The sequence below is a fragment of the Dreissena polymorpha genome, chromosome 2 (genome assembly GCF_020536995.1).
Source record: "Dreissena polymorpha isolate Duluth1 chromosome 2, UMN_Dpol_1.0, whole genome shotgun sequence".
In the NCBI taxonomy this organism is placed as follows: Eukaryota; Metazoa; Mollusca; class Bivalvia; order Myida; family Dreissenidae; genus Dreissena; species Dreissena polymorpha.
Window position 1 is genome coordinate 82,920,873 of NC_068356.1, and position 17,863 is coordinate 82,938,735.

The 17,863-nt window shown below is 35.1% G+C and overlaps 1 protein-coding gene across 3 annotated transcripts; it reads right to left on the reverse strand.

Moving 5' to 3' along the window:
- Positions 1 to 320: 320 nt before the first annotated feature.
- LOC127867830 (uncharacterized) lies at positions 321 to 17,633 on the reverse strand. Of its 3 annotated transcripts, none has more exons than XM_052409318.1 (6): positions 17,568 to 17,633; positions 11,331 to 11,979; positions 10,652 to 10,810; positions 8,444 to 8,708; positions 6,059 to 7,822; positions 321 to 2,657 (listed from the first exon to the last, which is right to left on the reverse strand). In XM_052409318.1, the coding sequence occupies exons 2-6, from the start codon at positions 11,898 to 11,900 to the stop codon at positions 1,432 to 1,434; spliced, it is 3,984 nt and encodes a 1,327-aa protein (XP_052265278.1). In that variant the 5' UTR covers positions 11,901 to 11,979; positions 17,568 to 17,633; the 3' UTR covers positions 321 to 1,431. The 3 variants fall into 3 exon arrangements, with proteins under 3 accessions (XP_052265278.1, XP_052265276.1, XP_052265277.1); XM_052409316.1 differs by lacking the exon at positions 17,568 to 17,633 and adding an exon at positions 14,967 to 15,090; XM_052409317.1 differs by lacking the exon at positions 17,568 to 17,633 and adding an exon at positions 15,025 to 15,072.
- Between the last annotated feature and the right edge of the window lie 230 nt (positions 17,634 to 17,863).

Sequence of the window (17,863 nt, forward strand, 5' to 3'; positions counted from 1 at the left end):
ACGGTTTGATTTGTATATGCAACACACTTTGGCACATGATTAATTCTAACACGACACGTAGTTCGATGTCTATATCCGATTAACACAAAGTACTATAAGATGAATCTAGGTGATAGCACATAGCAATATATGATGAATTCTAACACACCAAACAGTCGGATATCTATAGCCAATTAACTCATAAAACAATATGACGAATTTTAACACGACACGCGTCTTATTTCTATATCCAAATTGTGTGTATATATATATATATATATATATATATATATATATATATAAAACTTTTTGTTAATTTGGATATAGAAATAAGACGCGTATATATATACTAGATGCACCTGCATAGAACAGTTCTTAGGAAAAAAATGCCAAGCTATTTTAAGTGCATAGTTTATGAAAAAACGATTGTATTTCTTAAATTATACAATAACATTTGAGAAAAAAGTAAACACAATACAAATCAGTATTGTATTTAGCTAGTTGTGTTTGCTGCATGCTACTTGCGCTGAAGCAGCAACGAACATGACGTCAAATTGTTCTTTGATTTCTCTCAATGGATATGATATCATTACATTTCATTATTTAGGAATAAAACTAGGAAGGTTTTATAAGTTATGCAAATGATGTTCAAAATATAGGACACAAGTTGTTCTCATTTACTAGCTCTGATTAATAAAACAAAATCAGATTAGATCGTGTTGGGATAAAAACAAGAAACCGTCGGTGACGGGTGATGCTCCCCAAAGGTTGTTTTTTGTCACAATATTGCACTATATATTCAGATAAAGGGAAACGTCTTGAGGGATAGTAGTTAGGGGGGGGGGACAATAATTTTTTTTAAAGAAAATTTCAAAGGGCCATAACTCTGTGAAAAATCATCCGACCAGAACCCGCTGACAATATGCACATCTCTTGGTAGTGAAGCTATCCATAAAGTTTCATTGAATTCCGATCATTAGTTGCTGAGAAATAGCTCAGACAAAAATTGTGCACGGACAGACGGGCAGACAGACAGACAGACGCACACACGGACAGACGAAGCGGCGACTATATGCTCCCCCAAAAATAAATTTTGAGGGAGCATAAAAAGTGTCTATGATATTATACCCATTGAACTTAAAGACCGTGATATAAAACTAATACTTCGGAATGCAGTGTTTGATAAAAATACGACTTAATCTGGTGACCTATATTTAAAATGCAAATGTGTGCATTTGTATGTACACAGTTTAAATATCTGTTTCCGACATTAGGCATGTGTTCATATCAAAATCATGCCTAACAACCGCAGTCATTGGTTCATGAGATGGAGGATGGCATAATCTGAAGTCGCAGTCATTGGTTCATGATATGAAGGATGGCATAATCTGAAGTCGCAGTCATTGGTTCATGAGACCGAGGCTGGCATAATCTGAAGTCGCAGTCATTGGTTCATGAGACCGATGCTGGCATAATCTGAAGTCGCATTGAAATTCGATTGGTGATGACCGGATCCATCTTACAAAGGAAGTAGTTATATTTCTTGTAATAAACGCTGTCATCGTCATTATCATCGTCATCAACAACACCGATATCACGTACAGACCACGTATCGGATCCAGGTCTACGGTCGTATATTCGGAAGCGTTTGACATTAACATTCTTCAGTTGCTCCAGTTCCTGTTGGATATCAGTATATTTCTCCAGTGTGGAATGTTTAATATGGACAAAAGAGGTACAACCGAATTCCAGATTACTCTCACAACCGAATTCCAGTCTACTCTCAATTGGCTGAGTACATACATACATCTTGTTCAAAAGGTTGCGTAATTCGGATTGATGCAATTCATTACAGTAGATAGTTAAATATCTCAATGATTGAGGAAGCTGTATGTCGATATATTTATACACATGTATTGTAAGCTTTTCCAGCTGTGTGAGCGATGAAAGTGACTGCGACAACGACTCTAAATGACTCACTCTCAAACCACCAAACTCATCACTCAGTTTCAGACTTTTGATTTTCAGACCATGGACAGCCTCCCACAGACTGGGGCTGTCTTCATACACACTTATGCTAAGGGTGTCAAGCTGTGTGAGCGATGTTAGTGACTGCGAAAACGACTCCCCATGATTCAATATCAAACCTACAAACTCCAAACTCAGGCTCTTGATATTAAGACCACGTAGAGACTCCAAGAGACCGGGACTGTCTTCATACAAACTAATACAAAGTGTTTCAAGCTGTGTGAGCGATGCTAGAGACTTTGAAAACGCCTCTACATGATTCACTGTCCAACCTCCGAACTGGCCACTCAGACTCAGACTATTGATATTCAGACCAAGAATAGACTCCCACAGACCGGGACTGTCATTCCATAAACACTGCACGTTTAATTTATTGTTTAAACCCGTCGTTATGTTTGCGCTTGTACGTATATCTGATCCTCCTCCACACGATTTAATGTTCCAGGAATGCAGCTCACACCGTACTTCATGATCGAGTGTCAGAAGCGTGCTGAACAGACTGCGTAGACAGGTAGAGGAACATGTGACCTCTTCCAGGTTAATGTATTCGATGGAGGACAGCACTATGCTAGGGTCTGCACACGGGGCTGAATCTGTTCTGTTTAGAACAATCCGTACTGGAAATTGCGTTGTTGCCGGGCTGGCTGTATCTGAAAAGTAACGTAACGTATTTCAATGTATAACGGTTAAGTAAATAGCAAAGGAACTTGTAAAATGAAAAACGTTTACGTACATTTCAAAGGAACTTGTTCAGAGTAAGTAAAAATGAAAAGTTTATAAAAATGTGTCATTATGTAAAACGATAATGAATGTAGGGGTTACTTCAACTGAAGATGTGAAATCGCATCAATTGCATAAAATTGGTAGCGCAATAATAAATGATCTCAAAGATTAGAATGTGATGGATATTTTGATAAAGAAAGGTCGCCAAAGGATGGCATTGAAACGCATTTTTGGTTGCAATCTGGTAAAGAAAGTGTTCATGTAAGCCTACAACTTCTATTCCAGCGTCTGTAAGTAGTGACAACGAGCCAAGCAAACGATATGGGTAATATATGGGTGCTATCTTCAATCATGAATTGTGCTCTGCTCCTGCATCATTAATGACAACACTGGATGCATAATTGAAGCCTAAAAGGCCACACTTGCAGAAGCTATATGGTGCTTTGGTAACTGTTTTGCTAATCCTCAACCAGATGAGAATATGGCCTTAACAGGATGAGGATGTATGCTCCTTGCTACATAAAATCCCGTGACCTAGGGACTACACGTTCAAGGGTATCAGTCCTTTATATGTGGATTATTCACACAATAGATATGGCTTCACATAAATTGTTTTCCACGGCTTCATAGACGGACCGTCTATCAAAGACTTTACACATCAACATCGGAGTAAAGGTATTATGAGAACGAATATTCTGTTTACATAAGACACTCATTTCCGTTCAAAGAAACAAAACACACACACACATACCAAACTCTGTACACAAACAGAAATTGATTAATCTCCTTAGTACCAAGCTTCAAAAAACTCAATTGCAAAAACACATCATATGAGCATACAGAAACAAAGTGACACTGCTTGGTGAAGACACAGACTTATTGCTGCTCCTGTACTACCATGCAGTTCTGAAGTTCATACACAAAGGTAGGTGCAACGCACAAAGTTGTAGTTTGGAGTGTAAGAAAAACCAAAACTGTTCTGGGTAAACGCATGTGTAATTTACTTCCTGCTGTGCATGCCTTAACAGGATGTTATTAAAGTTCGCGAATATTTGGAATAAAAAATGGACCGCGTTGAAAACAAATGAGGTTATGTGATGTACTACAGATTTGATAAGACATCGTTAACAAAAGCTAAATTTCACTCTTACTTACTTATATTTTGGACTAACTATGTTTGTTACTTGGCACAAATCTCTAGATTTCAAAACGAAATAGTAGACTATTTCATGTAAGTCATAAACTATGTTTATAAAGATAGGTTCGTGCGATTCATTAACCGTCTGTTAGTCGTTAAACGCAATATGAGAACTTTGTATACTATAACTATAACTACGTTTTCAAAATAATAGGTAACCGCTAAGTGTTTTAACGTCAGTTCGTTAATAGGTTTGGAAAAACAAAAGCAAACACACATTGTATTAAATAGCATTGTGTAATGTTTTCATGAGCATACTTGAAAAGACCCTATATACATGTTCTATAATAATCGTAATATTTTACTGAAACCATAGTTCTTATTGATTCGCGAAAATAGGACTTAATTTAAGATTTCATATAGTTTACATGTGTTACATTTGTATAGTTGATAAAGACAATTAATAAGGGCATGTATCAGCATTATGTTGGACCTATCGCAAACAGTAATCGTTTAAAAAATGCCGCCGATTTCTTGTCAGTTTAACTCTGTAGTAAGGTATTGGTTGTGAGTCCCTAAACACCATCGAAAGGTAACTTACACTTTAATAGATAATGCTAAGTTGTGTTGTACCAATTCATATGATATAACTTTGAAAAAAGTAAATGAGCAATTTGTTTTGATTCCTCCTGCAGTTGGCCTTACGACATTTCAATTGGCTTTATTAGCCAACTTTTTAAAATAGCCATGCATAGCGTCTCCCTAGTATAATGTTAATATTGTATATATTTATTATTTTGTAAGTAAGCATGAAATGCATATTTAAATACAAATAACATTAAGATTAATTTGGTTTTGTCCATAATATGAAATCTAAAAAATACAAACAAATGTGTAATAGATAGAAAATCAAAGTTTGGTGCATTTATGAAAGAGGACAATGAATGCCAGCGTAAGCGTTGGTTGTAAAAGTGGTTGTGCAATTTATACAAACGAGCATGAGTAAATTACTATTACCAGGTAAAATGGCGAAAACTATAACAAATTCACTGACGCTATCCCCAATCCTAAATCAAGATTTAAGATTTAGTGATCATTTTCAGACGTCGAGAAAGTGTACATAAACGATAATTTATTTTCGGCGTAAGTGTCTGTGTTCATACGAATGTTGATTAGTCCCTTTATGACCACGCCAGGCAAAATAAGCGAGACAGTTTCACAAAAGCTATTCTCTTAATTGAACTTCGGAATAGTGAGTATGTATATAAATATAAATTTCAGCACCACAATAAGTGAGTTCTATTTTATTGACATGCATTTATAATAATGATGTCTTTAATTGTATAGTATACATCAATGCATTATGTTTTGCAGCCTGCAACGACCTACTTAACAATTATTCGAACACTTATGTCAAAACTGCATTTGAGTTTAATGTTTCTCTAATGTCAATAATTAGACAAACGTTTGCCATCCAGGTGCTGTTAACCGTTCTGTTCTTCTGGAAGTGCCATTATGGGTAATGGCACGGCAATAATTAGGTTTTAAACTGAGTTATTGAGATTGAACGCTATTCAATTAAAGCCCCATTACTACTCTAAATCAACGAACGGTTCGTTCTATATTTTGTAAAATTAAGTTAAACAATTGAACATCAGTGTTCCTTATGACAATTGTCGAAATTTCAACGCCATATATGGTCTGGTAACATAGATGTTTGTAGAAACAAAATGCTCGTTTTTTTTTTATATTGAATTCCATTTTAATTTCCCGCAACGATATCTATTCATACGACACACACATGTACACTAACATGGTACCATTTTAGTGTTCGCGTGTCGTATGAATAGATATATTTGCCGGAAATTAGAATGGAATTGTGTCACAAATAAATAAAAACGAGCATTTTGTATCTACAAAAATCGATGTTAACAGAGCACGTTAGATGCACATCTTACGTTGAAAAGTTTTGCTTTTGCTATAAGGAACACTGATTATTTATATGTTAACTTTTTTTTACAAAATATATTGCGAATTTGTCGTTTTTTTAGCGGTATAGCGGCTTTAACGAAAGTACACGTTCTTATATCAGTCATTAAACAATGAACTACAAACAATTATTAATTCTTAAATCAGTGTCAGTAGCCATTCTTTAAAACAATATGTATCGTATACATTCGTATATTTTACCTGTTAGCCATATGTCGCTTCCCGATAGACACAATGCTTTCAGCTTGGGGCACGATGACAGGTCAAACTCAAAATTAGATCTAGGCTCGCCGCGTGTTGATGAACTCGAGAAGTCGCTCGGGTAGATCTTTACATATAAGACCTTGGTATTGAACTTGTTTGTAGACCATATGTCATTTAAATCTCTTATATTTGAATCATCAATATGAAATTGACTGAGTTTTAGCTGTATACCATCCTGATTGCTGGCTGCTGCCTCTCTGATTCCCGACTGAATAATACTCTGGAAAACACACGGATCCGAAGGATTCCAATTCTCAAAATGGTAATGAGTAACGTCATATTGATCCAACAACGTCGACAATTTATTTGCAGCAGAGATGTTCATTCCACACAAAAATATGAAAACTTGCGATATATCGAGATATGATGTACTGGGGCGTTCAAGATACATGGATATGATTCCATCAATGACGTACGGATTGCAGGCGATATGATATGCTGCGAGAAGTTCCTGTACAGTTTTGTGAACGAACGAGTTGGCACTTCCTGTCTGACTTTTATCTTTCCTGTTTGTTAATATTCCTGCATTTAGAGCAAACGCCTTGAAAACTTCGAACTCATCCGGAGAAAAATAGTTGGACAATGTTATGTCATTGAAAACAATGGACGATTCTCTTTCAGAAGAGAAGAGAAATTTACAGGCTATATCAGCCAGCTTATTTAAGTGTTTAATGTTTGGCTGTATGTAGCTTGTGCCAGAAAAACATCGCACTGGTGGTGGATTTAAATCGTTAAAATAACCCGTTACACTGTTAGCATTTTTACAAAGACTTTCCAGCAGGGTAGTGTAAAGTGCACATGATGGCGATCCTTTAAAAGTTTCATCCCTCTCAATACTGTTCACCCAAGTACAGATGACAAGCGTGTACAACATTGGTGAAGAGGATAACGATTCGAGCTCACGATCTTCAACGAATAACTCAAAGTTATGGGCAGTTTCTACTATGTCTTTAGTCTGGTCAATTATGCATCGGATTATATTTTCACTGAATGTATATGGATCGCTTATCCCATCGATCTGTAACAGACTCTCGATTTGCAAATTCTTGATCAATTCATCAGAAAGTTTCCATGGTCGAGATGTTGTAAGTATTGTGCAGATGTTGGTCTGAATTTCAGCCATGGAAGGTTCAGTGAGCTTACTCCCATCAGGAGGTATCCATTCATCTAGACCTTCCCGTATTACTAGACAGATTTCAGTATTCATTATTTGTACGAAACGTCTGTACACATCGGCGCGTTCGTCTTCGGAAAACGTTGTATCAATAAGCTGCTTTTTTATCATCTCCGTTACATCTGTCTGTCGTCTTGCATCTCTCAAAGTGATCAAAAAAAGGAACTTGAATTTTTGAATTGTTAACACGTCATCGAATGCTGTTGTTTCACTGTGATATGCCGATGAAACCTCATTTCCATGGGACCAGTCATGAACTAACATAGCTGAAAACGTAGATTTTCCACTACCGGGTTCACCTTGTAGGTATATACGCCGATTTGAATTATCAGCTAAATTAAATATTTCTTTGTATGTTAGGACTCTCTCCTTTTGTAAACGTTTTCCATCTTGATCGATTTGAATTCGGTGTAGTTTTGGCGTTCCATATATATCTGTTATATGCTTGTCAATACTCTGACGCAAGTTTGAAAGAGGCCCATGGCTAGAAGTTTCATTGTAGAGTGCCTTCAATCGTCGCCGAAAATCTAGAGACAGAACACATAATGTATTTATACATGCACGTCGCTTAATATTGTTTTCAAGCACAATCCGCTGTATATGTACCTTACTTGTTTTGTACTATCCCCCGATAGTATTATTGACTCAGACAGGAAATAAGTTTAATGACATTGACGAAACGTTTTCTGTAAAATTGAGTTATTTTAGCCACTAGGCACATTTTCTTATTAGTTTTATAAACAGACGAAATGAAATTGAATGTACTTTTTTTATGAATGTCTCTATTTGAATGTTGTCTTAATGGTCAGGTCTTATCTCTTTATATCTGATCATTTATAATTAATAATTGACTCTAGTTGAATCGTATCATGAACAGGGCTGATCCCCTAAGGACTGTTTGAACATTCATATGACCTAGTTATATCACACTGTATAAAAAATACACTATATTTACGTTGAACATAAACATAGTACTTATAACATGTACATGACATTGCTACATAACGTTTACATAAATGTATCATCAATCATTGCGCACGTAATCGCAAAATTATTTAAAATGGACAGACACACTAGCATTTACATAAAGGGTTTGCTACACGAAATATTGTCAACAAAAATGCTAAATGCTCGAAATTCAGACATACCTTCACAAAAATGATAGTAGTTAGATTCTGTAGACTTCTGAAAATGTCCATCAAGTTCCTTTTTACATTTGCCTGTGTGTTCACTAAGTTCCAGTTTAAATGTGTCCGTGTGTGCGCTGAGATCCTTTCTACAGTTTTCAATGTAAATCCGAATTTCATCAATAGCCGTCTCTGTTATATTTTCAACTTTCTGAAGTTTATCTTGTGCAGCCTCTAACAAATTAACAATTTCCTCCGTTGTTAGTTTGAGAACGTCGGTTTGTAGCTAGACAGAGACACCTATCATTAAGCATGTGTTCGAAAAAACAACAACACGATTTTGCCTAAATATTGATACATGTATACGACTATGAAAACGGTTTGATTAGGAATACGCAGTTTTTATGAAAATCGAGTTGCTAGGTTCATACTTAAAAAAATACATTTAAGTGTCTATCAACAAATGATATAATAATTATAAACTAAGCGGATGAAAGGTATATCACACAGTTATGCCCGTACATGATGGCTAAATTGTAGATTAAAAAACTATATGACACTATATTAACACGCGGGGACATATTATGAAATAATCCCACAAAACGTACGTAATCAATAACGCCGTATGTTGTATAAATACGCTTGCTTCATGCAAAGTTTGAAAAACTCTCATTCATAGACGGATTTTATTCGCTGTTTGTTAATCCCAAAACACGTACGAAATCAATAACGCTGTATGTTGTATAAATAGGCTTTCTTCATGCAAAGTTTGAAAAACCGTCATTCATAAACGAACTTTATTCGCCGGTTTTGACGATGCTGCGAAGAAGCTCGTCTAAGTTATCATAAATTGCAAAAAATCTTCACAATGGCGACCTATGTAAAAGACCGAGCCAGTCCGATTGAGATAGCTCGATTTTTCTAATCGGCATACTTCGCTGATTATCATTGATAAAGGTAAAGGAAGCTCATTTATAAATAGGACAGCATATTCTGGGGAAAAGATTTAATAATCGTCTGAAAACGTTAATTTTCAATCAGTTATATTCAATCCATTATATGTATATAGATCAATGAAACAACTATGGATTTTCTGTATTGTATTTGAGATTTGACGTAATTCTGTGAATAAATTGCGAATGAAAACGTGTATAATTGACGTTAAACGCGATCATGAGTGTACAGAAAACGAATTATTTCGAACATGCCATTTGTAAACGTTATAGCGAGTATGATATATAAACAGCATACTAACCATACAATACCTATGAAACTCGCTCTTGTGCGTGCTTTCTCATTTTGCATTTTTAATAAACTTATCAAACAGAAATCACAGAGCCGCATCAGTGCACATACTATGTTTGATAATTTCTTCGTTTGTTGGATATTGTTTGCGGTTTTAAACACATATTAGGTCATATCGCGGAGATTTAGTTAACCTTACCATGTGTTCATGGGCGAACTCACGTATTCAAGTGCTCTTACGACTATGTGCTCATACCTACTTTCGGGAATCATCATGAAATTATTGTCGTAATAAACTAACAAACATGCCTAAGCTTATTGAATTAGAGAAAAGACAATAATCAAAAGAGAAAAAATAATTATATGGTCGTGCACATTGGCATGTGATATCACGTCCGTACACATAACATCATTTACTGAGGAAAGGAAGCAACGAAATATAAAGTTTGGTGTGATATACCTGTGACATTAAAGAGCATGGTGTAATTAAAGAGCATGTCAAGTTTTGAATGTATCTGCTGAAACGTAATGTTATAACCCACAAACGTTTTACTGTAACAGAACGTTTTTTTAAGATAAGTGATCCTTATTTGATCGAGAATGTAACCCGCCTCCCAGTTTCGCTGAATGGGTCAAGTTCCTCACGGGTACTACTTCCCCGTACCCCCAAATTTTTTTTCTACCAAAAATAATTCGTACCCATTTTTTTGTACCCAATTTGTTTCGTACCCAATTTTTTTTTGTTCGTACCCAATTTTTTTTTCAAACCCAATTTGTTTTTCGTACCCATTTTTTTTTCGTACCCAATTTTGTTTCGGCATAATTTTTGTACCCAAAGTTTTCGTACCCATCTTTTTCCGTACCCAAAATTTTCGTACCCACATACTCAATTGTGGTTATAAATTTAAATTAATGCTTTTATATCAATCCTCTTCAAAAACATCGTCACACCAGTACTGTCAGTACTTTGATTGTATTCAATACCTGCGCTAATTTCCTCACAGCCTCCCGCGCAGCAACGTCATGTGCAAGGCATAGTGTGTCAGTCAGCAGGCTAGTTAGTGTCATGAAAATGTCTTGGAGATCTGTGTCTGTGACCTTGCACGTGGACGAATGACGTGCAGTTCTGCAAAGTTCTCGCGCCTAAAAATATGTATGACGTAAAATATTACCTGATGAAATAGTGATAGTTTGTGACGATAACCTGTGGAAGTACTGCATTCAAACAGTAGAGAAAACTGACCCGAATATACATTCATAGCGTTCATGTATTCAACTGTATAATTACAATACAATACATTTTTAAACATTTAAAACAGATGTTATTCGTCTACATTTTTAAACACACACTGTGCTTTTCAAAATCAAGCAAACAAAAGACAGGACGCATGTGTAATGTATAAACAAATGCTGAGTACTCTTTAAAACATATTTTGATTTTGATTGCCAACCATGACGTATGTAGTATGAATCTCATTGACAACACAATCCAAAACAAAGGATGGGTTGCTTTCACAGTGAACATATTCACGTTTCCAGAAAATGTCGTTGCTATTAATGATCTTATGCAACTTGACTAGACAGACCAACGCACGAACACTACATTGTCATTATTTGGGAACTATTTAATAGGACTCATTAAACATGACAACTATATATTTACCTTTGTTAAAAGGCATGGCGGTTGTGTTTTTCCCGAAGCTATAGGGAACGAAAACTTGTTATTGAAGTGTTTGCAGTTCATCATAAAACTGATGATTCCGTTTAAGTCTGTATCTTGAACCGAACTCTTTTCAGTATAACCGTCAGGAGGTAAATACGCCTTGGCTATTTGCCAAGGACATGTTGCCCAGTGATTCGCCAATGTATTTTTCCATGAAGGGTTGGAAAACTTATGCTGATTTTGTATTTCAACAAGGACTTTTGTACACACATTAGCAGGACACGGTCTTGGTTGTTTTAACGGGGTGTCATGCATGGATGTGCATGGACTATGTGCTCCTCGTTTATTGCATAATCCTGGTGAAGGGCATTTCAGCAGGTTGGCGGTTAGACAACCAATACACGCGACTGCGCCACTTGGCAAGATTGCGTTGTATATATTGCCGTGTAGAGTTTTGGCCTCGTTCTCCACAAATTGCTCTAGGCCGGACTTTGCGATATCTATTGCCAGCCACACCTTCAGCCAGTTCGTCCTTTCCGACTCAGTGAACACATCGGCGAGACTCACCATATTGTTTTAAAAGGCTACACCGTAGAAGGAAATCAACGATCGGGAGAAACACTTCGTGGCTTGTGACGTTGTGTATCACCTGTAAAACAAAGCTATTAAAGGGATCTTTTCACGCTTTGGTAAATTGACAAAATTGAAAAAAGTTGTTTCAGATTCGCAAATTTTCGTTTTAGTTATGATATTTGTGAGGAAACAGTAATACTGAACATTTACCATGGTCTAATATAGCCATTATATGCATCTTTTGACGATTTTAAAACCTAAAAATTATAAAGCGTTGCAACGCGAAACGATTGAATAATTTGGAGAGTTCTGTTTTTGTCGTTAAATTTTGTGAAACTACGAAGATTGCTTATATAAGGTATAAAATACTTCAAGTATATGTACTCGGCGGAATAGCTCAGTAGGCTAGAGCGTTTTTACTTCAGGACTCTGGCAGGACTCCAGGGGTCACTGGTTCGAAACCTGGTCCGGGCAATGTTCTTTTCCTTTTTTTAATTTTATTCTTGATTTTTTACTGGAGCTTTTACGATCCAATGTTTACATTTATCAATATAAAGCATTTAATGATTAAGGTAAAAAATGCCAAAATCTGTGAAAAGGCCCCTTTAATAACATCGGTCCATTCATTTGGAACGTTGTATTGGGTTATGTTTAGATTAAGTATGTGATTATGACCACAGTTGTTCATACATTATATTGATGATGTTGATGATAGTGGTCATAATGATATCCATTGTAAGAACGACGGTGACGATGATTACTATGCATGTTCTATTAAGTTGATGATAATAATGATTTTTATGTTAAATATGATGACAACTGTAAGCTATGATGATGATGTTGGACGGATAACAGAGAATGATCGAGCAATTATGAAATGGACAGCATGACCGTCTTCTGATTATTCGCGATATGTTTTATAAAAATGAAGTTGGCTGAATTGAATACGTGATACCACTAAAATGCTGTCATGATATCATGTGTGTATGTATGTTTGTGTGTAATCATAATACTTTATGTGTTAATCACTATGTTGTGTGTCTATAGCTATATGGCGTGTGTTAACAACGGAACTTTGTGTGTACATGTATATATATTTATGTCGATTGTTTAGTACTACCTTTAGTTTCTTTATAATGACAAGCTGTGTGGTGATAATGGTACATTGCATGTGTGTGAATAATGGTCTGTAGGCCTAATGCGTTTATAAGGATATGATGTGGGTGAATAATGGTATGTAATGCGTTTATTATGATAGGATGTGGGTAAATAATGTTATGTAATTCGTTTATTAGGATATGATGTGGGTGAATAATAGTTTGTAATGCGTTTATTATGATATGATGTGGTGGAATAATGGTATGTAATTCGTTTATTAGGATATGATGTTGGGGAATAATGGTATGTAATACGTTTATTATGATATGATGTGGGAGAATAATGGTATATAATGCGTTTATTATTATATGATGTGGATGAATAATGGTATGTAATGCATTTATTGAGATATGATGTGGGTGTATAATGGTATGTTATACGTTTATTATGATAATATATGGGTGATAAATGGTATGTAATGCGTTTCTTATGATTTGCTGTTGGTAAATAACCATATGTTTGTTTGATATGCAGGAATGTTGAAGGTGAACAATTGTGTGTCTTGTGGTTATTAAGGTATGTTGTTTGTTTATAATGGGCTTATGTTTGTTTATTGTGATGTATTTTGTGTTCATAATGGATGAGATTGTATTTTAATGGTATGTTGTGTTTATATCAATGACTGTTTTGTAGTTATATTAATGTTCGATGCACGTATTTTAGGATGCAGTGTGGTTATTATGGTAATCTGTAGTTGCATATATATGATCAGCATTATACTTCATTGTGAATCTATGTCTGCACTTCATGATGATAATACGTTTTGAGTTTATAATTCAAAAGCTTGAGCCATGTAGAATGAGTTAGGACAGTGTGAGGTAAGCCGTACATGAATTAGGAATGTGTCGTTCACTGGATTTTGAACATGTGGCGTGCATGGATTTCTTGGTCAGGGCATTTTCCAAGTTTCTATTTAATGCTTGAACTTGTAGAAGTTGTTTACTTAAATAACTTAGAACATACTCCTGCAATAAAACTGGCTGCGTTCAAGAACAAATAACTTAGGAACTTGCAAATTACTGGGCATGACAAATATGTCTTTCATATCTACACTTCAGTGGTATGACATATGTAACATTTTAATTCAAAGGCTTGAGAAATGAACAAGTACGTCGGGAACAAAACTCAAAAACGTGCGGAATACTGGGTGTAAAAAATGTGCCTTTTACATCATCAATTTATGGTGATGACATATTTGTAAATGTAGTTCAATCGTTTGAGAAACGTAGAGACTATTTTCTCCACAAACGTAAAACACTTTATGTGGACAGATAAAAAACACCAAGTATCAAACCAACTGACCAACCGAACGAACGACGTGACTGCTTTGTTCTTCGTCACAAACTCAGTTTGCGGGGGGTATGATGAAAAGTATAATCGTCAACAGAAGAAAGGCCACGCCCGTATTAATAAACATACATAATTATTTATCATTATGAATAGCATTAATCATACTAATTGACCACTAGATAAGTGCTCATCCATGACTAAGTCTATAATCCAATCAATTAAATGCAAACTCTTTGAAAGCTACACCCAACAAAAGTTATAACTTGCGTAATGCATATTTTAGGAATCCTAGCAAATATTTATATTAGGATTTCCATCAGTCTAAAAATAGATCATAGGTAAAACACGGTCTCCTGTTTAATCATATACACACATTCTTAAATAGAAAATATATCCCAATACCCAATAGATTTTTCTGTGTTAAACTTTTAATCGCAATTAATGCCATAAAACAATACACTGATATTTATGTTGAACTGTAAAGATTAAAGGTACTGCCAATTGTAAGGTTCTAAATAAGAAAATAAAAATAGGTGTTCAAATATCCGCTCCGATATTATGATTCATTTTAATAGATTACTAACACGCTAGATAATCTAAATATTAATAGTTTACCTTCAAATATTACTGTTTCCAACTCATTTTGTACGATAAAGTTGCATTAGCTACCTACTTTCGAATTAAATTTATTTCCGATTTGTTGATGTGCAATATGTTCGGCGGACAAGCTTAGTTACTGTAACCATATGTAAACATACCGTGACGTCACTACTTTACAATTAACTGCTACTTAAGTAGGTTTACTGTTTGATTAACTGGATCTTTGGATATAATGGGTTACTATTGAATACTGTCTTTCAATACACCAGTTCAGAAGCAGACTCTATGGAACGCTCGTCTGTCTCCTGTTGACTATTGATATATCGGCTGTTTCATTGAAATGATGTGGGTTTAAATCATATGCCATAGTATGATGTGTGTTTATATGGTATGATGTGTGTTCGTGATGGTATGCTGAGTGTTTGTGATAATATGATTTGTGTTTGTGACGATGTGCTGTGTGTTTGCCATAGTCTGTTGTGTGTCTGTTATGGTATGTTGTGTGTTTGTCATGGCATGATGTGTGTGTGACATTGTATGCTGTGTGTTTGTGATGGTACGCTGTGTGTTTGTGATTATATGCTGTGAGTTTTACTGAAATGGTGTTGGTTTAAATCATATGAGATGTGCTTGTAATGGTATGCTGTGTGCTTGCCATAGTATGGTGTGTGTATGTGATGGTATGCTGTGTGTTTGTGATGGTATGCTGTGTTTTGTCATAGTACGCTAAGTGTTTTTCATGGTATTCTGTGTTTTCGTCATGGTATGCTATGTGTTGATTACAATTTGCTGTGTGTTTGTTGTACTAACCTGCGGGTTTATCTAACATGATTTAATTTTCATTCGCTGTCATGTAAGTCAAGTTTCCAGAAAATGTCGTTGCTATCAATGATTTTATGCAACTTGACGCAACGGAGCAACGCACGAACGCTACTGTGTTATGATTTGGGAACTTAATAATGGGACTCATTAAACATGACAACTATATATTTACCTTTGTTAAAAGGCATGGCGGATGTGTTTTTCCCGAAGCTCTTACAATTGTAAGCTTTGATGATGATGTTGGAGGGATAACATAGAGAATGATTGAGCAATTATAAAATAGACAGCTATGGAACGCTTCGACCGTCTTCTGTTTATTTGCGATATGTTTTATTGAAATGAAGTTGGTTACATTAGAATAAGTGATAACACTAAAATGTTGTCAATATATCATGTATGTATGTTTGTTTGTGTGTTTATCATACTATTATATGTGTTAATCACTATTGTGGTGTATTGTGTGATCATTATGTGAGAGGTTGTATTTTAATGGAATGTTGTTTTTATATTAAATACTATTTTGTGGTTATATTAATGTTAGGTGCACTTATTTTAGTATGCAGTGTGGTTATTATGGTAATCTGTAGTTTCATATATATGATCAGCATTATACTTCATTGTGAATCTCTGTCTGCATTTCATGGTGATGATACGTTTTTAGGTTATAATTTAAACGCTTGAGACATATAGAATGAGTTAGAACAGTGTAAGTATAAGCGTACATAAATTAGGAATGTGTCGGTCACTGGGTATTGAACATGTGTCGTGCATGGATTTCTTATTCAGGGCATTTTCCAAAGTTCAAGAACAAATAACTTAGGAATTTGTAAATAACTGGGCATGAACAATGTGTCTTGCACATCTGCACTTCAATGGTATGACATATTTCACGTTCAATTCAAAGGCTTGAGAAATGGACAAGTACTTCAGGCACATAACTGAAAAACGTGCGGAATACTGGTGTAAAAAAGGTGGCTTTTACATCATCACTTTAAGGTGATTGCATATTTTTAGTTGTAATTTAATCGTTTTAGAAAGGTAGAGGCTATTTGCTCCACAAACGTGTAACACTAAATATGTAGACAGATCGAAAACCAACCAAGAATCCAACAAACCGACCAACGGACCGAACGACGTGACTGCTTTTACCCCGTGTCAAACTCTGTTTGCGGGGGAAATGATGAAAATATCGATAATATAATCGTCGCCAGAAGATGGACCACGCTCTTCTAAATAACCATACATAATTATTTAGCATTATGAATAGCGTTTATTATACTTAATGACCACCAGATAAGTGCTCATCATTGACTAAGTGTATAATGAAATCAATTAAATGCAGACCCTTTGCAAGTTACAATCAACAAAAGTTATAACTTGCGTAATACATATTTTAGGAATCCCAGCAACTATTTATATACGTCTAAAAATACATCATGGGAAAAACACTTACGGTCTCTTGTTTACTCATATATAGCACTTACTCAACTTAAATTATATACACACACTCTTAAATATCCCAATACCTTATCGATTTTTTTGTCTTTAACTTTTACTCGTAATTAGTGCTTTAAAACAATATACTGATATGTATGTTGAACTGCAAAGTTTAAATGTACTGGCAATTGTAAGGTTCTAAATAAGAAAATAAAAATATTTCCACAATTAGGCCTATGATTCATTTTGATAGATTACTAACTACCTAGTTAATCTTATAATATAAATAGTTTACTTTCAAATATTACTGTTTCCAACTCATTTTACGACAAAGTTGCATTAACTACACGTACCTACTTTCGAATTAAATTTTAGTCCGATTTGTTGATGTGCAATATGTTTGGCGGACGAGCTTAGTTACTGTAACCATACGACTGTAAACATACCGTGACGTCGCTACTTTACAATTAACTGCGTCTTTAGATCAATAAATCCAAATCATGGGTTTCTTTTAACTTGGTTTATGTGCTGATATTTACATACCATATCTTTCAGTATACTATATATACAGAAAGTAACGCAAGAAATATGTAAACGTGCAGCAATATAGTTTGAAAAGCATATGGCACTACGTTGAATAAAAATATGCAACT